Source organism: Leptonychotes weddellii, chromosome 15 (genome assembly GCF_054177405.1).
Source record: "Leptonychotes weddellii isolate Sample4059 chromosome 15, ASM5417740v2, whole genome shotgun sequence".
Classification (NCBI taxonomy): Eukaryota; Metazoa; Chordata; class Mammalia; order Carnivora; family Phocidae; genus Leptonychotes; species Leptonychotes weddellii.
Window position 1 is genome coordinate 28,790,955 of NC_138383.1, and position 26,257 is coordinate 28,817,211.

General features: G+C 38.1%; 1 protein-coding gene across 1 annotated transcript in view; it reads left to right on the forward strand.

Moving 5' to 3' along the window:
* Positions 1-26,257, forward strand: part of DHX40 (DEAH-box helicase 40) — a 49,404-nt gene that overhangs the window by 15,249 nt on the left and 7,898 nt on the right. Inside the window, exons 8-14 of the mRNA XM_081806034.1 lie at positions 1,746-1,845; positions 3,858-3,944; positions 4,081-4,263; positions 8,732-8,812; positions 9,792-9,949; positions 25,168-25,282; positions 25,934-26,042. Of these exons, the coding sequence (XP_081662160.1) occupies positions 1,746-1,845; positions 3,858-3,944; positions 4,081-4,263; positions 8,732-8,812; positions 9,792-9,949; positions 25,168-25,282; positions 25,934-26,042 (833 nt within the window). The remainder of the gene's footprint in view (positions 1-1,745; positions 1,846-3,857; positions 3,945-4,080; positions 4,264-8,731; positions 8,813-9,791; positions 9,950-25,167; positions 25,283-25,933; positions 26,043-26,257) is intronic.

Below are 26,257 nucleotides of genomic sequence, written 5' to 3' on the forward strand. Positions count from 1 at the left end.
ATGATATTGAGGTATGTACCCTCGATCCCTATACTCTGAAGAGTTTTGATCAAGAAAGGATGCTGTACTTTGTCAAAAGCTTTTTCTGCATCTATTGAGAGGATCATATGATTCTTGTTCTTTCTTTTGTTAATGTATTGTATCACATTGATTGATTTGCGGATGTTGAACCAACCTTGCAGCCCAGGGATAAATCCCATTTGGTCATGGTGAATAATCCTTTTAATGTACTGTTGGATCCTATTGGCCAGTATTTTGGTGAGAATTTTTGCATCCATGTTCATCAGGGATATTTGTCATTACCATCATTTCTGATCTCAGTTTTAAACATCTTTCTGTTTTTGCCAGATACTCTACTGTTTGTAATTCAACAATGTTCGGAGTGCACTGACACTTGTCCTTTATCAGCCTTCACTTCTTTCACCCATACCATAATAATTTCCTTGCAAACATTCTCTTTTTTTGTTGTTAAGATTTTATTTATTTATTTGACAGAGAGACAGCAACAGAGGGAACACAAGCAGGGGGAGTGGGAGAGGGAGAAGCAGGCTTCCTGGCAAGGAGGGAGCCTGATGCGGGGCTCAATTCCAGGACCCTAGGATCATGACCTGAGCCGAAGGCAGATACTTAACAACTAAGCCACCCAGGTGCCCCTGCAAATATTCTTAACTCTCTTATTTTGTGCTTAACCTGGCAGGAGAGCAAGTCTGGCCAAATCTGTCTTACTAATTTTACACCCAGGCCTGGGAAGAGCCAGGAACCCAGAAATACTCTCTTACCAACTTTCATGGCTAATTCATTATTTTCTTTTTAGATTTTCCTTCATGTACATTAACCACTTCCCTATGGTTCACAAGTTCATTTTTCTTCTTTGCAAGAGACTAGCCTAATCAAATAGAGTATCTCTTGGACCTTATTCCAAATTCTAGGAGATTGCCCTAGCTTGGGGGAGATGTTTATCTTTGGTCCCATAAACTATGGTTGGAGGAACAAGGTACTATAGTACAAGCATTGTTGCTGGGGTTCACTCTTGAGACTGTGTGGATAGGGGAAATAAGTATGGTGTTACTTGCTTAGAGAGGTAGCCATCAGAAATATACCCCAAAGGGTGAAAACCACTTAGCTAGTCAATCTTTAAGGTAGAGAGAGGTCCTTAATGTGTAGTCCATGGATCGACTGCAGTGAGTCCCTGAAAACCCTGAAATTGTTTGAAGTGTGTGTGTGCACATGTGTGTATACGTGTGTGTATACATATGTGCCTTTTAATGGAGAAGAGGGCCACAGCTTTTAAATACTCTCAAAGGGAGCTATGACCTACATAAAGGACTCTGCTCTAGGGTTTATTTTAGCAATAATAATCTGTGATTTAATGGAACTAGAAATGTTAGCAGTAAAAGGTGAAGCAAAGATAAGTTTTGCTATTTTGAATTCAAGATAATTAAAGAGGTGAAGGAAACATAAAAGAAGTAAGTTTTTCAAAAGTGGAGTTTGGGGGCGCCTGGGTGGCTCAGTTGGTTAAGCGACTGCCTTCGGCTCAGGTCATGATCCTGGAGTCCCGGGATCGAGTCCCGCATCGGGCTCCCTGCTCAGCGGGGAGTCTGCTTCTCCCTCTGACCCTCCCCCCTCTCATGTGCTCTCTCTCTCTCATTCTCTCTCTCAAATAAATAAATAAACTCTTTTAAAAAAATGTGGAGTTTGGCAAATGCATGTTGTAAATTAACATTTTCTCTTTACGTGTATTTTAGATCAACAGAGGAGAATATTTTTGCCACCTCCACCTGGAATTAGAAAATGTGTCATATCCACCAATATTTCTGCAACATCTTTGACAATAGATGGAATCAGGTACAACTTTTAAAGTTTCTTTTAAAGCCAAGGAAGCCACTTAGGTTTGAGTTTGCTCCTCTGTGCCCTCCACTAATTTCCTTCTCACCTACTTGTATTCACTTACTTTTTTTTTTTAAAGATTTTATTGATTTATTTGACAGAGAGAGACACAGCGAGAGAGGGAACACAAGCAGGGGGAGTGGGAGAGGGAGAAGGAGAAGCAGGCTTCCCGTCGAACAGGGAGCCCGATGCGGGGCTCGATCCCAGGACCCTGGGATCATGACCTGAGCCGAAGGCAGACGCCCAACTGACTGAGCCACCCAGGCGCCCCATTCACTTACTATTTTTTATAATTATTGTTTGCCATGATTAGGAAATGGAGTAGGAGGTACACATAGTATTCCTGATCATACTTTTTAACTACTTGTATTTGGCAATTTGTAGCTTTCTCTTCCCAAACTTAAGATTATGTGTAATGCTTCGTGGGTTTCATTATTCATTATTCATTGAATAGAAAGCCAAAGCTGTTCTTCTGTACTCATTATCACCATATACCTAAGATGATATGATAATTCCCTTCTCATCTGGCACCTCCACTTGGTGGGGTCGTATGTCCCAGTGTTTAGCTGAAGGTACTGTTTCTCACTTTTCACCTTTTTGTGAAATGAACTATAATGTGAGTCTCTTTTTTGATGTAATCAATGATGCCATCAATTTTTGGGTAAATGTAGTGGAGAAACACTGGGAAATTTTAAGTCTAGACTGATGGTTAATGTGAAGTTCTTTTAGTGTATTGAACCACAGCCCTTTTGGATATTTATCTTTTATCCAATATATTTTATGTCCTTAATTATAAAAGTCTATCTGTTTGCCACAGGAAGGCTGTACCTGAATCTCAAAGATCCTGTATCTTTCTTTTGGGTAAAATGATCACCCAGATCTAAGAGAAAGTTTAATTTCCTTTGCTTTTCTCCTTTACTTTAAAAATAATTATTTCACTAAGGACTTTGACTTATTTGGAGTAAGTTTACCTCTGTAATTTTTTGTTTCCAGCAAAGCTAAAATCATTAAATAGTTTTGGAATGTTCCCTTAGTGAATGGTAGACTTATTACTATTCCTAACTTATTTACCTGACTTGTTCTCTGTTTAGGTGACTTAAATGGTGTTGTTAAAGGCTACCTGGAAATTAGATTCTAAGCCTATTAGAGTGGTCTAGAGGTGACTTCCAAGTTCGTTTTTTTGGGAAGAAATTCACATAATGTAAAATTAACATTTAAAAGTGAACAATTAGTATTTAGTACATTTACAGTGTTGTACAAACACTAACACTACCTCTGTCTACTTCTAAAACATTTTTATTACCCCAAAATAAAGCCCTATACCCTTTAAGCAGTTACTCCCCAGGCCCCCTTCCATTCCAGCCTTTGTCAACCACCAGCCTATTTTCTGTTTTTATGGAGATCCTATTCTGGATATTTCATATAAATGGTCAAACAATGTGTAAACTTTTGTGTCTGGCTTCTCTCACTTATCATGCTTTCAAGGTTCATCCACATTGATGAACCTTGTGTCAACACATCATTCATTTTTATGGCTGAATAATATTCTATTATATGTATATGCCATAATTTGTTTATCCATTTATCCCTTAATGGTTAATGGACATTTAGGTTATTTCTACCTTTTGGCTCTTATGAATAGTGCTTCTATAAAAATATGTCTACAGGTATTGGCTGAGTACTTGTTTCAGTTCTTTTGCGGTATATGCTTAAGAATGCGATTTCTGGGTCATGTGATAATTCTGTGTTTAACATTTAGAGGAACCTTCAAACCATTTTGCACATTGGCTTAACCATGTTACATTTCCATTAGTGATGTACAGGGGTTCTCATTTCTTGACTTTCAAGTTTTACATTTAATATAAAAGTCATCATGTAGTTGTTAGTTTGGTAGAAAAGGAGAATCCAAAGTGGTTAAAAATCAACAAGTCTTATTTTCTAGAAGCTTAACTGGTTTTCATTCTTCTTAGATATGTGGTAGATGGTGGCTTTGTGAAGCAGTTAAATCACAATCCAAGATTAGGGTTGGACATCCTGGAGGTGGTTCCAATTTCAAAGTAAGTCTCTATGCCAAGCTTTTTTGTTCAAAGAACAGTTTGTTAGGTCATTTTTAACTGGTTTGGGGGTATGATGTTAGCTACTTAGAAAACTTCCAGTACGTTTTGGGGCCTTCTGGTTTTTTTTCTTCTAAAGGAGTGAGGCGTTACAGCGAAGCGGCCGAGCTGGCAGGACTTCCTCAGGAAAATGCTTTCGGATCTATAGTAAAGAGTTTTGGAACCAGTGTATGCCTGACCATGTGATCCCTGAGATTAAGAGAACTAGTTTGACATCTGTAGTTCTGACCTTAAAGTGCCTTGCCATACACGATGTTATAAGGTACGTAGACAATTTGAAAAAAGAAAAATTTGTTAGGATGGAGCCAGGTTATTCCTCAGAATTCTTTTGAAGTATTTGACTCCTACATCCCCCTCATTTCGAGGTTTAGCTAAACCCAAATAAAAGGCTTCTTTGCAGTGCTTTCCTGTGATTTTATTCCTTGCTCCTATTTTAACCTTGGCATAATGGGGTACTTCATGCTGATGTTTATTTGGATCATTCAGTGGCCACTGCTTATCTGTAATGAAAGGTATATAATGACCCTTATTCCAATCAGAAAGTGGTTTTCTGGTAGCATCTTTTGTATGACTAACATTGTAGCAAGTACTGTGAGAGATAGAGTAATACTCTGTGGTAGTATTTTGCTTTCACTAAACTTAAGTTATATTAGAGAAACAAGATTCAGACACATGAAAGAAAGAATGGGACAACTGTTAAGTTACTCAAATGTTAAACTATATAATTAATTGGCATAGGATAGAATATTGTTGTAGGGGTTGAAATTTCATATTATACATGTTAGAGAAAGTAATGAAGGAAAATACTGTTCTTGGTCTTAATTTTAGGCTAAATTGTCTGCAAATGTGAAAGGGTCAGGAACCTTGGGAGAAGGTGACCGTGCATTCTTTAAATTCATAAGAAGGGAAATAATTACTAGGTATATCCAAATATGTCTTGTATACTCTTGGAAAGCCAATTAAAATATTTCTTGGATAGTTTAAAACTAGAGATTTTCTAAATGAGAATACAGATCTTAGAAAGAGGAAAGCGTATAATTATGAATGATACCAATGAGAAAGAAAAATGATTTAAAGAAATCAAAATGGCTAAACAGAAAGCTTTCAGATGAACCCAGATTTTAAAATAATATTCATAATATGATTTTTGTGAGTAATATATAATTATAAAGCAACATATAATCAAGAATAAATATGTATTAGAAAAATAGGAATAATATTAAGAGTGGCATATAATGAAGAATATATATTAGAAAAGTAGGAATAATAATTACTTAATATCATCTGCACTGAGTTATTTTTCCATCTTAAGTTTCAAGACTTAGAATGTACTAAAAGTCTCCAAAATGCTAGAGACACACACACAAAAAAGATTTCCCTCTCTCTTTTTAGGATTTTATTTTTAAGTAATCTGTATACCCATTGTGGGGCTTGAACTGAAACCCCGAAATCAAGAGTCACATGTTCCACCAACTGAATCAGCTGGGTGTCCCTTTCCTCTTTTTATTTTTTTTTCCCTCTCTCTTTTTAATATGTGTGTAGAATAAGGGGAAATAGAGCCAGTATTAACTTGCAGATTTGGGGTTATCTAAGAGAAATTATGCAGAACAGCTTGCCAGAAAATTGTGAGAAATACAAATGTTTTGACTTCTTCATTTAGGAAAAGGGCAGAATCTGGAAACAACTGCCCAGTGTGCTTCAAATTGATCTTCAGCAAATTCTAGCAGAGTTTATTAGAAAAATGGTTTTAGAGAATTTAATGGTGATTTATAGTAATCCATATGAATCAAAATGGTTCACAAAGAATATGTCATAATAAACCATTTCCTTTTTAGTTTGAAGACAGGACTGTCCACATAACGGGTGCACCATAAGAATTTATTGAATGATAACCTAATATCTCTTGTTTTCTACACAGTACATGATAAGTTTATATCTATCTATCTATTATGTATCTATTATATCTGTCTTACTCATCTTTGTGAATAATGTGACAGTACTGCTGAATATAGTTGCCAAATAGCCAAATCCAGAATGTATTGATTAATTGCTTAGCATAGCCCAGATGGAGGTTTTGCTGATTGTATGCTGAACTTTGCTCTTTCCTCATGAGCATTGTCAATGAAAATATTAAAGATATTGAAGTCATGGTTATAGATTGCTGGAAAATGTCTTGATATCTAATCAGTAGATTAAAACTGGAGGATTTAGAATGATTTTTTTTTTTTTTAAAGATTTTATTTATTTATTTGAGAGAGAGAAAGCATGGGGGGAGAGGGTCAGAGGGAGAAGCAGACTCCTTGCTGAGCAAGGAGCCCGATGCGGGACTCGATCCCGGGACTCCAGGATCATGACCTGAGCCGAAGGCAGTCGCTTAACCAACTGAGCCACCCAGGCGCCCTAGAATGATTTTTTTTTTTTAAGATTTTATTTATTTGAGAGAGAGAATGAGAGAGAGAGCAGGAGAGGGAGGAGGGTCAGAGGGAGAAGCAGACTCCCTGCTGAGCAGGGAGCCTGATGCGGAACTTGATCCTGGGACTCCAGGATCATGACCTGAGCCGAAGGCAGTTGCTTAACCAACTGAGCCACCCAGGCGCCCTTTAGAATGATCTTACTAGGCAAAAATCAACAAGGCAAAAGTCTGAAAGATTACATCTTATATCCTTTGTTTTGGTTATACATTAAGGAGATACACGTGGAAAAGATCTGAAATTATCAGATCACCACAACTTAGTATGAGCTTGCAATTTATATTCTGTTTAGAAAATAAAAAATTCCTACTGGCATAGACTTTAGTTATGTTAATAGACTGCAATGTCCAAATGACTGGAATTATAGCATTCCTGTTCTGTGTTGGTCACTCTATATTTGGAGTTCATTTATGAGTATCATCACATTTTATGAGGATTTTGACAAGCTAGTGTGTTTCTAAAAGATGGTAATCAGGTATGATGGGTCTTTTAGAAAGCAAATAATACAAGCAGTGCTTGCAAATTTGGTAATTGGTATAATCAAGGGAGAAAGGTAGTTTTTACAAATCTGAAAGGGCACCCATGTAGAAGAGGAAGCTGACTCGTTTGGTATTGCTCTAGGACAGGGGTCGAAAACTATGGTCCAGGCTCACTGGCTGTTTTTGTAAATAAAATTTTATTGGAACACAGCCATGCATATTCATTCACGTATGGTTGCTTTTGCTACAACAGCAGAGTTGAATAATTGTGACAGAGACCATATGGCCTACAAAACCTAAAATATTTACTATCTGGCCTTTTACAGAAAATGTTTGCCGACTCTTGCTCTAGAAGATACCAGGACTTGTTGGTACAAGTTGTAGGAAAACTGACTATAGAACAGTCTGCGAGATTTTTGTTTATTTGTTTTTAAATAGAGCTGTGAATCCTGGAATGGACTTTTATGTAAGGTATTGGACCTTTTGTCCTTTGTTGGACTTTTTCAAGGTGAGAAATTGGAGTAGATGACTTAACCATCTCAAGACTTATGGTGAAAAAAGCAATCCAGTGCAGATAGTATTAAGTAATTATTGTTATTATTAAGATAATATGTATATATACTCAGGCTTGGTTAAATGCCACCCTTTGTGAATATTATTGTCTTATGTTCATTAATAGTATTGTGATTATGTAAGAGAATGTTTTTATTTTCAAAGATTTTATTTTTCATTTATTTATTTTAGAGTGAGTGTGCACGTGAGCAGGGGGAAGGCAGAAGGGTGGGAGAGGAAGAGGGAAGGAATCCCAGGTGGACTCTGCGCTGATTGTGGAGCCCGATGTGGGCCCCATCTCAGGACTCTGAGATCATGACCTGAGCTAAAACCAAGAGTGGGACACTCAACTGACTAAGCCACCTAGGCACCCCTAAAATGTCTTTATTTTCAGAGGATGCATGCTGAAGTATTTTGTGGGTGAATTGGCATGTATTTGTACCTTGTTTTCAGATAGTTCAGGAGAAAATAAGAATATACATAAAGCAAATACGGTAAAATTAATCGAATATACTTACCATTTTATTAAAAGCCATATTGAGGGCGCCTGGGTGGCTCAGTTGGTTAAGCGACTGCCTTCGGCTCAGGTCATGATCCTGGAGTCCCGGGATCGAGTCCCGCATCGGGCTCCCTGCTCGGCAGGGAGTCTGCTTCTCCCTCTGACCCTCCTCCCTCTCATGCTCTCTGTCTCTCGTTCTCTCTGTCTCAAATAAATAAATAAAAATCTTTAAAAAAAAAAAAGCCATATTGAAGTACTGTTAATCAACTTATAATGTTTGCATTTTTTCTCCACTGGTTTATAAAATTGTAATAAAAATTGTGGGCTACAGAACAGAGTAGATTTGGCATTGGCTATGAAGAATGGGGCAGGAATAAGATAGGTAGAGAAGAATGATGAGTGTTCCAGCTAAGGGGGATCAAAAAGAAGTGTTTTTTGAATTAAATAGAAGAGTGTGATTCAGCACTGAGTTATACTCCTGAAACCAACATTGTACTGTATGTTAACTAACTAGAATTTAAATAAAAATTTAAAAAAAAAAGAGTGTGATTCAGAAAAAATAATTTCCTCCTTTGCTGAAGGCTGATCATGATCATAGACTGCTTAGAAAAAAAAAAGAGGAGGGCTTGAAAAAGAGAAATAAAACCTTTAAAGAAATTTTCAAGTCTGTATAAAATTTTACAATGGTCAAGGAATGGAATCTTATTCATGTCTAATTTAAACACACAGATTTCCCTATTTGGATCCACCTAATGAGAGACTCATTTTGGAAGCTCTTAAACAACTTTACCAGTGTGATGCTATTGACAGGTAAAACAACAACAACAAACCAACCACAACAGATGTTAATCTCTTTCTGTTCCATTTTATTATTTTTAAGTAAACTCTGTGTCACACATGGGGCTCAAACTCATGACCCCAAGATCAAGAGTCACATGCTGTACCAACTGAGCCAATCAGGCACCCCACTCTCTATTTTATAATATTTTATTTTATTTTATTTAGTTATTATTTATTTGAGAGAGAGAGGGAGAGAGAGAGAGTGTGCCAGGGGAGGAACAGAGGGAGAGGGACAAGCAGACTCCACGCTGAGTGCAGAGCCTGACACAGTGCTTGATCCCATGACCCTGAGATCATGACCTGAACCAGAATCAAGAGTTGGATGCTTACCTGACTGAGCCACCTAGGCGCCCCCTCAATCTATTTTTCAAATAGGGTTCTTAATAGTTTCCTTTATCAGTGAAAAAATGATTTGTTTAAATTGAATGGATTGTTTTATCTGAAATTAGAATTTGTCCTCAGTTTTTCTTTGCCACAATTCTGAATTTTAAAATTGTATGATAAAACTATGTTTATATTTGGTATTATTTAACAAGTAATTTTTGAGTACCATTTCAGTACCAGGCTTTAAGCTGGGTATATGAAAATAAGAGAGCCAGAGTCCTTGTTCTCATGATTGTGTGATGGGGAAAGATTTGTTAATTATCATTCTCTTATTTCTTCAAGGACATCCTCTATGCTTCTGTAGCATTTTGTGTCTTTTATTATAGTACTTTATTCTGCCTCATTGTTTAATTTTTTTGGATGTATTGGCCCTTGAAAACAGGGAATATATCAGCTTGATGTTTTCTTTTATCAATGATCAGTGTGTCATGTTTCTTATATTGAATTGAATTTCTGGAGTTGATTTAAGGTAATATAAACTATATCTGATTTATTTTGAATGATGAACATTTCATTTTTACTCTCCCAAGGTAGAAAGACTTAAGAGCCTTTTCTTTCTGTTAAGGAGTGGCCATGTGACCAGATTGGGTTTGTCTATGGTGGAATTTCCTCTCCCTCCACATCTGACATGTGCAGTAATAAAGGCTGCTTCTCTGGATTGTGAAGATTTACTACTTCCAATAGCAGCAATGTTATCTGTGGAAAATGTCTTCATTAGACCAGGTAAGAAGTTTATTGATGAGTTTTTTAAAAATTAATAGACTTTATTTTTTAGAGCAGTTTTAGGTTTAAAGAAAAATTGAGGATAAGTACAGATGCACACAGTTTCCTCATGATTAACATCTTTCTTTAGTGTCATACATTTGTTATTGATGAGCCAGTATCGATACATTATGATTAACTAAAAGGGTCACTTTATTGTATATTTGGGTTTTAACAAATCTGTAATGACACATTTCCACCATTACAGTAATATACTAAGTAATTTCACTGCCCTAAACATCCCCTTGTGGTCCACCTATTCATCCCTACTTCCCTTCTCCCAAGCCCTTGCAATCACTGGTCTTTTTACTGTCTCCATAGTTTTCCCTTTTCCAGAATGCCACATGATTGGAATCATACAGTACATAGCCTTTTCAGACTGGCTTCTGTAGCTTAGCAATGCACATTTAAGGCTCCTTGTTGTCTTTTTGTGGCATAATAGTTCATTTCTTTTTATTGCTGAACAATATTCCATTGTATGGGATTTATTTATCTTTTCTCCTATTGAAGGACATCTTGGTTGCTTTCAAGTTTTGGCAGTTATGAATAAAGCTGCTGTAATCCGTGCACAGGTTTTTGTGTGGACATAGGATTTCAACTCACTGCTGAGTTGTAGTATAATAATATTTGTAAGAAACTGCTAAACTATCTTCCAAAGTGTCTGCACCATTTTGCATTCTCACCAGCAATGAGTCTGAGAATTCCTGTTGCTCCACATCCTCACCAGCATTTGGTGTTGTCATTGTTTTAGATTTTGACCATTCTAATAAGTGTGTTAGTGGTATCTTGTTGTTTTAACATGCAGATCCCTGATGACAAATGATGTTAACCATCTTTTTATATGCTTATTTGCCATCTGTAGTTTTTTGTTTTTTTTTTTTTTTGGTGAGGTGTCCATTCAGGTCTTTTTATTTTATTATGTTATTTAAAGATTTCATTTTTAAGTAATCCCTATACCCAATGTGGGGCTCAAACTTACAACCCTGAGACGGAGTCTCATGCTCTACCAACTAAGCCAGCGAAGCGCCCCTGGATCTTTTTAAATTGGGTAGTTTTCTTATTGTTGAATTTTAAGAGTTCTTTGTATATTTTGGGTAACAGTCCTTTATCAGGTATGTCTTTTGCAAATATTTTCTCCAAGTCTGTGGTTTGCCCTCTCATTCTTTTGATACTGTGTTTCATAGAGCAGAAGTTTTTGATTTTAATGAGGTCCAGTTTTCAATTATTTCTTTCATGGGTCATGCCTTTGGTGTTAATATTTGAAAAGTTACCACCATACCCAACATCCTCTAGGTTTTCTCCTGTTATTTTCTAGGAATTGGATGTCCATTTGTTCTAGCCCCATTTGTTCAAAAGGCTATCCTTTTTCCATTGAAATGCCTTCCCCCCTTGTTAAAGATCATTAAACTATATTTGTGTGGGTCTGTTTCTGGGCCCTGTATTCTGTTCCATTGACTTTTTTTCCTATTCTTCTGTCAATTCCACACTGTCTTGAATATTGGAGCTTTATAGTAAGTCTTGAAGTTGGATAGGGTCAGTTCTCTGACTTTGCCCTTCCCCTTCAACACTGTTTTGGCTATTTTAGGTCTTTTCCCTTTCTATGTAAACTTTTCAACCAGTTTGTTGATATCTATAAAATAAGTAGCTGGGACTTTATTTGGGATTATGTTGAATCTGTAGATCAGGCTGGAAAGAACTGATATCTTGGCAGTATTGAGCCTTTCTTTCCATGAACATGAACTATCTCTCCATTTATTCAGATTCTCCGGTAATTCACTGGGCATTTTTTATTACCATATATCTAGCCCTATGAGACATGAAACTGAGGATAAACGGATTTTACATTTTGTTATTCTTTAACTTAGTTGTTTGAAATAGAGAGTTTGTAATGTTCCTGGCTGAGAGTTTCCTTTCATTGGTAAAGGGAGATAGTATGGTAGACCTTTACCCTGTTATAGTACATTAGTAATATATTAACTTTTCTTCCCTAGTCTCAAAAGAAATGGAAGTTCTAAGAGAATTGTTTTGAGGTTCCCATGTCTTTAAACTTCTGCTTTCCTTTCTTGGTGTGTCAGTATGGGACACAACTTAGTCTCATAGCAGCTTTACTTTCTTCTAATGGGGGTGGGGGGGCGGTCACAATTTCTTTTTTTTTTTTTTTTTTAAAGATTTTATTTATTTGAGAGAGAGAGAAGGAGAGAGAGCGAGTACATGAGAGGGGGGAGGGTCAGAGGGAGAAGCAGACTCCCTGCTGAGCAGGGAGCCCGATGCGGGACTCCATCCAGGGACTCCCGGATCTTGACCTGAGCCGAAGGCAGTCGCTTAACCAACTGAGCCACCCAGGCGCCCCGGTCACAATTTCTTTTTTAAAGAGCTTCTGGGAGAGCCTGGGTGGCTCAGTCAGTTAAGCTTCTGACTCTTGATTTTGGCTCAGGTCATGATCTGAGGGTTGTGAGATCAAACCCCCATGATGGGCCTGCTTAAGGTTTTCTCTCTCCCTCGCCCTCTGCCCCTCCCCCCTTGAATGAATGAAAAATAAATAAAAGACCTTCTGAGTAGTGTATCTTGCCTGCAGCCAAAACTAACAATAGTGTGTGCTATCATATTGGCCATATCCCTTTATAGGCTGTGAGTGTGTGTCCAGATTGGTTTATTTATTGCCAAGACTATAATGGAGGATACATTTTTCTATAAAAATACTCTGGTTTAATCAGTGGGCTGCCTAGTCTTTTTTTTTCCCTCCCCCCTAGATTGTAGTTTTAAGTGTCAGAATTTTGGTTCTAGTAAAACCCCTAATTACAATTGTTTTTTTCTAGTGAAGACTAATATGCAAGGGCTCTTGGGGGCCTTGGGCTCAGGTCATGATCCCGAGTCCCAGGATCGATCCCCGCGTCTGGCTCCTCAGCAGGGAGCCTGCTTCTTCCTCTGGCCCTCCCCCCTCTCCTGCTCTCTCTCTCTCTCAAATAAGTAAATAAAATCTAAAAAAAAAAAAAAGACTATATTCAGTAAATAAGGTTGGCTGGGTGGTGGGTGGGGGATGGGTGAAATGGATGAAGGGAATTAAGAGAAACTTCCAGTTATAAAATAAATAAGTTGGGGCGCCTGGGTGGCTCAGTCGTTAAGTGTCTGCCTTCGGCTCAGGTCATGGTCCCAGGGTCCTGGGATCGAGCCCCACATCGGGCTCCCTGCTTCGCGGGAAGCCTGCTTCTCCCTCTCCCACTCCCCCTACTTGTGTTCCCTCTCTCGCTATGTCTCTCTCTGTGAAATAAATAAAATCTTTAAAAAAATAAATAAGTCATGGAGATGAAAGTACAGTATAGAGAATACAGTCAGTAGTATTGTAATAATGTTCTATAGTAAATACGCTTACTGTGGTGAGCATTGAGTAATGTATAGAATTGTTCAATCACTGTGTTGTACACCTGAACCTAATGTAGCATTGTATGTCAGCTATCCTTTAATAATAATCTTTTTTTTTTTTTTAAGATTTATTTGACAGAGAGAGACACAGCGAGAGAGGGAACACAAGCAGGGGGAGTGGGAGAGGGAGAAGCAGGCTTCCCGCAGAGCAGGGAGCCCGATGCGGGGCTCGATCCCAGGACACTGGGATCATGACCTGAGCCGAAGGCAGACGCTTAACGACTGAGCCACCCAGGCGCCCCTATACTTTAATAATAATCTTTAAGTAAATAAATAAGTTTGGCTGGGTTTCAAAGCTAAAAATATTCTAAAAACTATTAAAGAGTATTGAAGTGAGAGTCAAGAGATCAGGGTTCTAACCTGACTCCACTGCAACCTAATTATCTGACTATTGGCCTAGTTTTTCTGGACTTCATTTTTCATTTGTAAAATCAGGGAGTTAGATTAGATTAGGGTGATCCAAGCTAATAATCTTGTAAGGCCAGAAAAAGGAACTGGTTTTCCTCATTGGAATTTTTAAATAGATGAAACCACTGTGTATTAGCTCTTTTTTCTTAATTACCTTTCTATTGGAATACAATTTCAAACTTACAGAAATGTTGAAAGAATAGTAAAGGAATTCCTTTATACCTTTTACCTAGTTTCAGCAGTTTTTAACATTTTACTGTATTTGCTTTACTATTCTTTTTCTCTTTCTCTGTCTCTCTCTGTATTTATGTATGCATTTTATGTCTTTTTTAGAATCATTTAGGAATGTTACACTCCCTTACCACAAAGTATTGGTAATGTATATTTACTAAGAATAAGGGCAATCTCTTATTTAACCATAGTACATTTATCAAAATTAGGAAATTTAATATTGACACAATACTATTATCTAGTCCATCAAATTGTCCATTGTCCCTAGAATATACAAAAGTAGTTTTAGAATTCCTAAGATAAACCACTGTCTGCTTACAGTTTTTATTTATTTATTTTTATTATTATTATTTTTTAAAGATTTTATTTATTTGAGAGAGAGAGAGACAGAGCGAGCGAGAGCACCGGTGGAGGTGGGGGAGGCAGAGGGAGAGGGAGAAGCAGACTGCCCACTGAGCAGGAAGCCTGACACGGGGTTCGATCCCAGGACCTTTGAGATCATAACCTAAGCCGAAGGCAGATGCTCAACCAACTGAGCCACCCAGGTGCCCCTACCGTTTTTATTTTTGTGGTAAAATGTACATGTAGTGAAATGTATAAATCTTAGGTGTATAATTCATTTAATTTTGCAAAGTGCACACGCCCATATAACCTATACCCCTGTCAAGATATGGAACAGTTTTACCACTCCGGAAAATTTCCTCAGTGCCCCTTCGCAATCAGAATCTAACTATCCTCCCTCTCCCCAGTCAGCTATTTCTCTATTATTATTTTTTTTAGGTTTGGCTTTTCTGAAACTTCATGTAAATAGATTTACATGTACATTTTTGTGTTTGGCTTCTTCTGGTCAACCATTTAATGTGGTGAGATTCATCCATATTGTATTTATCAGTGCTTTTGTTCTTTTTATTGAGTAGTAATTTGAGGTGTGAACATACTACAGTTAGTTTTTTTTTCCATTATCCTATTGATAGACATTTGAATTGTTTCGTGTTTGTTGCTATTTATAAATACAGCTGTTAAGGGGCACCTGGGTGGCACCGTCCATTAAACATTGGACTCTTGGTTTCAGCTCAGGTTGTGATCTCAGGGTCCTGAGATTGAGCCTGGGTTGGGCTCCAGGCTCAGCGTAGAGTCTGCTTGTCCCTCTCCCTGCCCCTTTGCTCCTCCCACCCCACCTTCTTACACGTATGCACTTTCTCTCTCTCTCAAATAAGTAAATCTTAAAAAAAAAACCAAAACAATGGCTGTTTTGAACATTCCTGTGTAGGTCTTTTGTGGATGTATATTTTCATATCTTTTAGGTAACTACCTAGGAACAAATTGCTGCATTATTGAGTAGGCATGTGTTTAAGAAATTGCCAACCCTTGGGTGCCTGGGTGGCTCAGTTGATTGGGCGACTGCCTTCAGCTCAGGTCGTGATCCTTGAGTCCCGGGATCAAGTCCCACATTGGGCTCCCTGCTCAGGAGGGAGTCTGCTTCTCCCTCTGACCCTCCCCCCTCTCATGTGCTCTCTCTCTCTCTCTCTCAAATAAATAAATAAAATCTTTAAAAAATAAAAAATAAATAAATAAAAAATAAAAAAATTGCCAACCCTTTGGGGTGCCTGGGTGGCTCAGTAGGTTGAGCATCCCATTTCGGCTTGTCCTGGGATCAAGCCCCCTCCCTCCACCCCCCCATGCAGCCATATATCAGGCTCCACACTCAATGGTGAGTCTGCTTGGGATTGGGATTCTCTCTCCCTCTGCCCCTCCCCCTGCTCACATTCTCTCTTGCTCTCTCTCAAATAAATCTTAAAAAAAAAAAAAAAAAGAAATTGCCAACCCTTTTCCCAAAATGGCTATGCCATTTTAAAATTCCATCAGCAATGTTTGTACCACATGTCTTCCTCAACATTTGGTATTGCCTGTCATGTTATTTTATTCATTCTATTACGTATTGGTGATCCCTCCTTATGGTTTAATTTGCATTTTCCTGCTGACTAATATTTTTGTGCATTCATGTGATTATTGGCCATTTATCTTCCTTTGTGAATTGTCTGTTAAAATCTTTTACTCAGGTTTTAAATTTATTAAAAAATGATGGAATGTCTGAGTTTTTAATTTATTCTGGACACCAGTTATTTGGTAGATATGAGTTGCATGTAGTTGTTCCCACTCTGGGCTTTTCTGTTTACTTTCTGACCCGTGGCTTTTGACGAGGGGAGCTTTTGAATTTTGGTAAGTTTCATACATCAGTTAACTATTTTTGTGGTTACTATCTGAATGCTAAAAGATTTTTTCCTGCCTTAGGATCATGAAAATATACTTCTCTCTCATATTTCTATTGATACTTACCTAGAAGCTTTACAGTATTGAGCTTTTAATAAAGTTTAGTACAATGATCCATCTGGAATTAAGTTTTGTATATGGTATGAGGTAGAGGTCTAGGTTACTTTTTTCCCTCTGTGAATATCCACTTATTCCAGCACATTTATGAAAAAGATTTCTTTCCCCCACTGAATTGTATTGGCACCTTTTTAGAAAAATCTATGGACTATATATGTGTGACTCTATTTCTGGACTTTATTCCATTGATCTGTTTGTTTATCCTTATGTCAGTGCCACTTTGTGTTGATTACATAGCTTTATGATAAATTTTGAAATCAACATTGTGTTCGTTTTTCGATACCCTTGTGGTTATTCCATATTCCTTGCATTTCTATATAAATTTTATAATCAGCATATCAGTTTTTTCAAGAAAAAGCCTGCTAGAATTTTGATAGGGATTGTATTGAACCCTTTATTCTTGTTGCTCTTGGTTAACATGTCCTTGTTGTAGGGCTGATAATATACATCTTTAATCACAGTTTACTCAATGAATACTTTATTGCCTCTTGTAAAATATAGGAAACCTTGCAACAATTTAGTTCCATTCACTCTTCCATCATATGTGCTATTGTTGTCATATAAATTACATTTACATATGTTATAAACTTCAAATACAGTATATAATATTTCCTTTAAATCTTCATATGTCTTTGAAAGAAGTTGAGAAGAAATGAAAAATTAAGTCCATTCCAGTACTGGAAGTAGAAGGTCAGGTACTGGTTTAAAATTTTTTTTTCTTTTAAAGATTTTATTTATGTATTCTAGGGAGAGATAGTGCACCTGCGTATGTGCCTGCCTGCGTGAGCAGAGGGGAGGGGCAGAGGGAAAGGAAGAGAGAGAATTTCAAGCAGACTCTACGCTCAGCATGGAGGCCGAGGCCATTGTGGGGCTCGATCCCACCACCCTGAGATCATGACCTGAGCCGAAACCAGGAGTTGGTCGCTCATCCGACCAAGCCTCCCAGGTTTTAAAATTTTTGTTTAGAATCTTCTGTCTGTGGATGGATTGTTGACTCAACTTTTTAGCTTTTTAGGTTGTTCAGGTCTTAGGTTATTTGTTTGTTTTTAAGATTTTATTTGTTTATTAGAGAAAGAGAGAGCATGAGCAATGGGGAGGAGCAGAGGGAGATGGAGAAGCAGATTCCCTGCTGAGCAGGAATCCCGATGCAGGGCTCTATCCCAGGACCCCGGGGATCATGACTTGAGCCAAAGGCAGACATTTAACTAACTGAGCCACCCAGGTGCTCAGGTCTTAGGTTTTAATTATGTGTTCTTTGTTTTTTTGTTTGTTTGTTTTTGTCAAGTCCTTGCGTTGGTTTTTGGTATCTTGAAGGCCTTTATTTGGGACCTACACTTTAGGAAAACATTATTTGAAAGTGAGCTATATTTGTAGGCACTCAAGGAAAAGGGAGACTTCCCTTTGTTAGCCTAATACTTGGCCTTAGATATCTGTGGACATAGATCTAACGCTTTAGAATATTCAGATAATATAGCCAGTAGGAATATGTCTTATATTCTGTACTTTGATTTGGTGAGGTTTTTTGTTTTTTTTTTAAAGATTTTATTTATTTGAGAGAGAGGGAGAGCCCAGAAGGAGAGTGAGAGGGAGAAGCAGATTCCCTGCTGAGCAGAGAGCCCGATGCAGGGCTCTATCCCAGGACTCTGAAATCATGACCTGAGCTGAAGGCAGACGCTTAACCTACCTACCCTCAGCCACCCAGGCACCCCTGGTGAGATATTTTTGATTAAGTCTTATGTTTGTGAATTACTTGATGTCAGTCATGTTAATGGATATGAAACATGCATTACCCCCAAAGCACTAAGGTAACTCAGAGATTCAGCATTTCTAAATTCCACAGAATGAAAATGCAACTATAAAATAGCAGTAGCCTTTTCTATTGTTATGTCAGATACAGGATTGAGGTTTTTTTCCCCTTAGATACTGACCTACGCCTCTTTTTTTAAAAATAGGTAGTACATAGGGGCCTGGGTGGGTGGCTCAGTTGGCTAAGCGTCTGCCTTCAGTTCAGGTCATGATCCCGGGGTCCTGGGATCGAGCGCCACATTGGGGTCCCTGCTCAGTAGGGAGTCTTTCTCCTTCTCCCTTGCCGCCCCCCCCCCCGCCACTGCTCATTGCTCACTCTCTCCGTCTCTCAAATAAATAAATAAAATCTTTAAAAATAAATTTAAAAAAATAGGTAATACATGAAGTGTTATTATCAAATATATATATATATATTTTAAATATTTTATTTATTCATTTGACAGAGACACAGTGAGAGAGGGAACACAAGCAGGGGGAGTGGGAGAGGGAGAAGCAGGCTTCCCGCAGAGCAGGGAGCTCTATGTGGGGCTTGATCCCAGGACCCTGGGATCATGACCTGAGCCGAAGGCAGACGCTTAACGACTGAACCACCCAGGCGCCCCTATCAAATATATTTCTATGTTAATAGGCCCAACAACACAATTTTATAGGTAATGTTTCATGCAATTTCTTTTTAAGTCACATAAGGGGACATAATAGAAGAAATAATTATACTCTCAGGGTGCCTGGGTGGCTCAGTTGGTTAATAAGCCTCTGCCTTCGGCTCAGGTCATGATCCCAGGGTCCTGGGATCGAGCCCCACATAGAGCTCCCTGCTCAGTGGGAAGCCTGCTTCTCCCTCTCCCACTCCCCCTGCTTGTGTTCCCTCTCTCACTGTGTCTCTCTCAAATAAATAAATAAAATCTTAAAAAAATAATAATTATACTCTCTTTTTTATTTACCTACATGTTTACTTTTACCAGTGCTCTTTTTCAGTGTCAAATTACTATCTGGTGTCACTTCCTTTCAGCCTGAATAACTTCCTTTATTATTTCCAGTAAGTCAGGTATGCCAGCAATGAATTCTTTCAGGTTTTGTTTTCTGGGAATGTCTTTATTTTGCCTTCATTTTGAAAGATCATTTTACTGGATATAGGATTCTTAGGTGACAGTTTCTTTCAACACTGTGAATAAATATACCATCCCACAGTCTTCCAGCATCCATCACATCTGTTGAGAAATCATCTGTTAATTTTATTGGCATTCTCTTGTGCATAAGTCATTTTCCTTTTGCTGCTTTTCAGTATTTTGGCTATTATGAGTCTGGGTCTTTTTGCTTTTATCCTACTTGGGGTTCATTAAGCCTCCTCAATGTGTAGATTAATGTTTTTCATCAAATTTTGGAATTTTTCAGCCATTATTTCCTTAAAATTTTTTCTACCTCTTCCTCTTCTTTCTTTCTGGCAGTCCCATTATACAAGTGTTCATGTGCTTAATGGTGTCCCACATGTCTCTGAGACTGCTCATTTTTCATCGTTCTTTTTTTTTTCTCTGTTCTTTGGATTGCATAATCTCTCTTGATCTATATTTTGCTGATTCTTTCTTCTTCCAGCCCAAATCTACTATTGAGCCCCACTTAGTGAAGTCTTCCTATTTTTTATTGTACATTTCAGTTCCAGCAGTCAGCTACTGGTTGGTTGCAGGTTGTACTTAATACCTTTAAGCTAGTGATGTTTGCACCCTTTCCTGTTGAATCTGTGTTATGTGGTTTGGACACTGCTTTCACGGTTCAGAGTTTATGAGTTTGTTCTGTGTTCAGCCATAGACCAGAGGCTCAGATGTTCCCTTTCCTTTTGTACCTCCTCAGAAGGTACAACCTTGGAGATCTGCATAGTCTTTCAGAACATCAGGACAACTATGGGTTTAGCTGGTTTCTCTGATCTTTCTGTTAAGTTTTTGGCCTGCCTTAATTTCTTGCTGGTCTGCCTCTAATGGTAACAGATTAAGCTGTTAGTCTCCACTGATTGCTACCTGATTGCTCTGTTGTTTTTGACAGTGCCCTTGGGGCATAAATTACTCTATAGTCTGATCCAAATAAAGTTGGGCACCTTGGCAGGGGCAAAGTATTGCTGGTTTTTAATAGTGCTTGTTTCTATCGTCTTCTGGGAAGAACCTCTGTGCTGTGGAGCAGGAGCTGGGAGTTGATTGAGAATGGATGGGCTCTTCACTGGCTGCCCCACCAAGATCCTCCCTATTGAGCAGAAGCTTGAAGTGGGAGGTGGTGGGAACTGGTGCTTTGGTTACCACCACTGCCCAGTATATATCTTCCTTAGCATAAAGCTTGGTGAGATGGCATCTGTGACTGCCAAAAACAAAAACAAAAACCTGGTATAGCTCTAGGAAACTGGGAGTAGTGGGAACTACCACTCAGCTGCTGAACTCACTAGAATAGCTTTTCTGCAATCCAGAGCTGTAAGGGAAGGGAAAGCAGTAATTCACAGTCATGAGCTGTTGGGCCTTGATCCTCCTTACAGAGTAGGAGCTGGAGATGAGGGAAAGGCTGCCACTTTCTGGCTGCTAAGCGCTCTGGAATAGTTCTTCCACACACAGAACTATGGGGGTAGAGTGTAGTTCCTACTCGAATGTGATCCTTCCTTCTGTTCTTACTGAAGTACATAGATTCAGTCAATCTCCAGAGACTTTGAATGATTGTCTTTGGTAATTTTGACTGGCTTAACAGATGTCTGTCTGGGACAGAGGTTTCACCTAACTCCTCACATCACCATTTCCAATATATGTACATAGTTAAATATTCAAACACTGCACAAAGAATTAAGTGAAAAGTAAGTCTTCCTCTCCTAAAGATGTCCTTAGGTCTGATTCCTAGAGGCAACAATTGCTACCGGTTTTTTCTTCATAACTTAGAGAGATACTTTGGCATATATATATAAAATTAATTTTTAAACCTGGATCATGAAGAACTTTAGCTGCTGCAAAATGCAGCTTCAGGATTTGAGCATGTGACTTGCTAGGATCTTGTTACACCCAAAATGTGTATTGGCTTTCCAGCTGCTTCTATAAGCATTTGTAGTCTTTATAGGTTAAGCAGTCCTTTCTGGCTTGAGTCTTGGAGATCACCTAATTTAGTTTATCATATACTTACTGGTAAAACTGGATAGTATTCTCACATCTAACATTAAATTAAGATTATAGATATCAAGATGATCACACTGTCAACATTTTTAATGATCTGTCTTTTGCTGTAGTAAACTGTATCCAATATCTGCTAGTATAGATATTGTTTTAAGTCAGACAGTAGAGTCAGAGCTGTTAAATATTTTTTAGGTGGTAAAAAGCATTGCCTTAAAATGGAACAAATTTAAAATAACACTGGGTTGGTTCTGCAGTCTTTAATTATGTTAATTGTGACATTTTTAGAAATAAAGGGCATTTTATGTGCATGTGACACTTGTGGTTTTATTCCCCTGTTTCAGCTCTGAGGACTTATTATTGAAATCCTCTGTTTTGTTTTCTGTTTGATTGCTATATAGAAAAGTATTGAATTATCTTCCCAAATGGAGAAGTTCAGCTGATGTAACCTTGTTTTACTGCTTCATCTTGTTACTTACAGTTCTTGCTTCAGTAGATCTACCTATTTGCAAGACATAAAACTGATAATAGAATTTCATCTGGGGACGGGGTGCCTGAGTGGCTCAGTCGTTAAGTGTCTGCCTTTGGCTCAGGTCGTGATCCCAGGCTACTGGGATCCAGCCCCGCATCGGGCTCCCCGCTTGGCAGGAAGCCTGCTTCTCCCTCTCCTACTCCCCCTGCTTGTGTTCCCTCTCTCGCTGTGTGTGTGTCTCTCTCTCTGTCAAATAAATAAATAAATAAATAAAATCTTAAAAAAAAAAAAGAATTTCATCTGGGGAAAGATAATAAAGAAAGTGATGAGTCTACTGGAAAGTAATTAAAGATGGATAGTCAGACTGTTGTTTAGCGGATAAACTTGCTGAGATTGTAGGAACTGTGTGTGATATGGGTTTTGACTTTCCTATACATATCCTGAATTTACTATGGGACTTCTGCCTGTTTTAATTTTAATTAATTAGATTTGGGAGGGGGAGAGTCAGGGAAAAGGAACAAAATAATGTTATCTCTTCTCTTGACTTTGAGAATAATGGAGGAAGAGACAAAGAGAAGGTAGCAACATGGGATGGACATCCAGGGAAGCGATATGCTCTCTACATTTTTAAAAATGTGAGCAGGTAGCCACTGTAAACAACAGGGATCCAACACTAACCATGCAGAGTTAATATTCAGAAAATATGAGCTGAGCTTAAAATTGTAATCTACACTAAAAGTTGTTGCAGTTCTACTGACCTTTTAATAAGAGATGGTAAGCCACCTGTATAAATTATGCTAGGAGGTATTATAGCCAAATTGAATGGTTGGCTAGAGGCAGAGAAAATAAGAACTGAGCCAAGGTAGGAAGCTTGTCTGAGGCTTTATAGCCCAGGGGTCTAAGGCAGCTGGTGCTCTACATTTCTATAGCAGGAAACACAATTCAGGAATCCAGGGGCCCCTGCCTGATAGATAGACTTGTCTCCTAGTGTTGGGAGCCGGGACAGGTTGATGCTCAAGTCTAGTGCAATTTGACTTTTGGCATAATACCTTTTAGGCAGTGGTGATTCAGTACTTGAAATTAAATGTTTTGGCTTAAAAATCAGTTTCCCTGAGTGGTTCAGGAGATGGGAATTGTATTTTCACCTTGGCAGGCCTGTTTGTATGGTCTGTAATTAATCATATTCTTCTTTTTTCTCTAGCTGCTTCCTTCATTTGTTACCTAGGTAACAAAGGTGGAAGCTACTTAACGCCTGGGATGAAAGACTTTTTATCTTCATGAGTGTTTTCTTTAATCAGATTGCTTTCCTCCTAATACCAGAACTGCTGCTTTGCAGATTCACATCGTAGTCTATATAAGTGCTGCTCTCTAGTATCAGGCATCGTGGTGCCTATGCTAAATCTAGTTGTGATGGGTATACTGAAGGAATAGGAATTGTGGTATGATGTGGTAGAATGAATGAAGGAACCCTAGGAAATTTTGAAAAAAAAAAAAAAAGTGGAACTGAAAGAAATTTAGCTTGGGTAAAGTACTATGTGGGGAACTTGGGCAATCAGAGAGCATATCAGTGCTGAGTGGGATTGGGTCCATGTCAGTAAAGATAAATCTCAAAAACATAATGTTGAGCAAAAGAAACCAGACACATGAAGTACATTTATACAAAATTTAGAAACAGGCAAAACCCTTCTGTGGGGTTAGAAGTCAGGATCTGGTTACCCTTGTGGAGGGGAATAGATAGTTATTGGAAGGAGAGCAAAAAGAGGGCTTCTGGATGCTAGTAATATTCTGTTTGTTGATCTGGGTGTTGGGTATATTGGTATGTTGTGTTTGTTAACATTGAGCTATGCAGTTATGACCTGGTAGTTTTCTGCATGCATGTTTTACTTCAATATAAAGTCAAAAAAAGGAAAGAAAAGCTTGTAGTAGTTCAGTTCTGCTTACATGGTAGTCCTGTCTAATTGCCCTTAATTAGGAACTGGATAAATAGGGACTGGTTAAATTGAGTTATGTTCCTTATACCCCTGGGGATACAATGTAGCTATTTTGAGAATGAATAATTCTACATGTACTGACATGAAGCCATTATTAAATAAAGGAAGTTTCAAAACATATAACCCATTTATGTAAAAATAAACCATCATATGCATACGCTGGTATATACATAGAAAATATCTTGAAGGCATCAGGGAAATACAAATCAAAATCACAATGAGATACCACCGCACAGCAGTCAGAATGGCTAAAATTAACAAGTCAGGAAACCACAGATATTGGCAAGGATGGGGAGAAAGAGGAACCCTTTCTGTAGGTGGGAATGCAAGCTGGTGCAGCCACTCTGGAAAACAGCATGGAGGTTCCTCAAAAAGTTGAAAATAGAGCTACCCTATGACCCATCAATTGCGCTACTCGGTATTTACCCCAAAGATACAAATGTAGTGATCCGAAGGGGCACCTGCACCCCAGTGTTTATAGCAGTAATGTACACAATAGCCAAACCATGGAAAGAGCCCAGATGTCCATTGACAGATGAATGGATAAAGAAGATGTGGGTGTGTGGGTGTGTGTGTATGATGGAATATTACACAGCCATCAAAAAAATGAAATCTTGCCATTTGCAACGACATGGATGGGACTAGGGGTATTATGCTAAGCAAAATAAGTCAGCCAGAGAAAGACAATTATCATATGATCTCACTGATATGTGGAATTTAAGAAACAAGGCAGAAGATCATAGGGCAAGAGAGGAAAAAAATGAAACAAAACGGAACCAGAGAGGGAGACAAACCTCGGGAAACAAACTTAGAGTTGCTGGAGGGGAGGGGGGTAGCGGGATGGGGTGGCTGGGTGATGGACATTGGCGAAGGTATGTGTTGTGGTGAGCGCTGTGAGACTGATGAATCACAGACCTGTACCCCTGAAACAAATAATACATATGTTAATAATAAATTTTTTAAAAAAATTTAAAAAACATAAAAAAAGAAAATATCTTGAAGGATGATGCACAAAGTGGTAAATGTTGAACTTTTACATAATTTTTTTTACTGTGAACATGGGTTACTCTTATAATCAAACTTAAAAAATAAATTCTAAATACCATTTTAAAGGCAGATGTATTGGGAGAATTATTATTACTATTTTGGTTAAATATCCAATAGAAAAGGAGTTGTGGGAGTAATTAGAGCCCCCCACCCCCCAGAAGAGTTAATATAGTTCACTCTATTCCGCTGTAGATGATGAGGCAGATTTTAATGACTTTGAGTAAACAAAGTGATTGTAGGCATTTGATGTAAAGTATAACTAAATTGCCTCTCTGATTGTCATTTTAGTTGATCCAGAGTACCAGAAGGAAGCAGAACAAAGACATAGAGAATTGGCAGCTAAAGCTGGAGGATTTAATGACTTTGCAACTTTAGCTGTCATCTTTGAACAGTGCAAATCAAGGTATGTGGAATAGTTCTATGTACTAGAAAGTTGTCAGTTTGAAATATAGCTCCAATATGTATTTACTATGTGACTTTAGACAGTAAGATTCAGTGGGGGTACTGTTGACCTCAAGGTATTTTTGTGAACATTAGTGAGATTTATCTATGCCAGGTGACTGTTACTAAGTAGGCATTTATTATATAGTATTAGTTCTCTTCTTTTTTCTCTCCCTAAACCTTTCCTGAAGATGACCTTATAGAATTTTGTTTCTGTAGAAGTAGCTTAGATGTGAAAATGATTGTATATATTTGTTAAAGCATCTATGTATAAGAAGAAATTCATTTATAAATTATTTTTTAATTCACTCAGAGGCACCTGCATTAGTTTTTTCAAATTCCTTAAAGTGCTTTCTCAGTAATTGGACAAGTCTCATAAAAGAACTGACTGTTGCTTATTTGTTTCTAGCTTTATAATAGAAATGAAAATGTTAGACTGTCTTTTTGTTTTTTGGTTTTTTTAAGTAAACTCTGTGACCAACATGGGGCTTGATCTCATAACCCCGAGATCAAGAGTCACATGCTCTACTGAGTGAGACAGCCAGGTGCACCTGTTAGACTGTCTTTCTCTTATAGAAGTTATTTTCAAGATACCAGTATTTTTGTTTTGCAGTGGAGCTCCAGCTTCGTGGTGCCAAAAACATTGGATTCATTGGAGATGCTTATTTTCTGCATTTCGTGTTGAAGCTCAACTTCGAGAACTAATCAGGAAGCTTAAACAGGTAATTATTATAATGATCTTCTCTTGAGTAGCATTTTGGCAAGATTCTCAGAGTACTGTCCCCTAGCTATGGAAATTATGAGGTGTTCTGATCTCTGATTTGTAGAAATAGGCCCCATTTCTAACTGTGAGTACCAAGAACTGTTACCTCTTATCCTTTGGGGAGGTTCTTTTCCTGGTCTTGTGTGGTTGCCTCACATTTATATGCTAACCAGT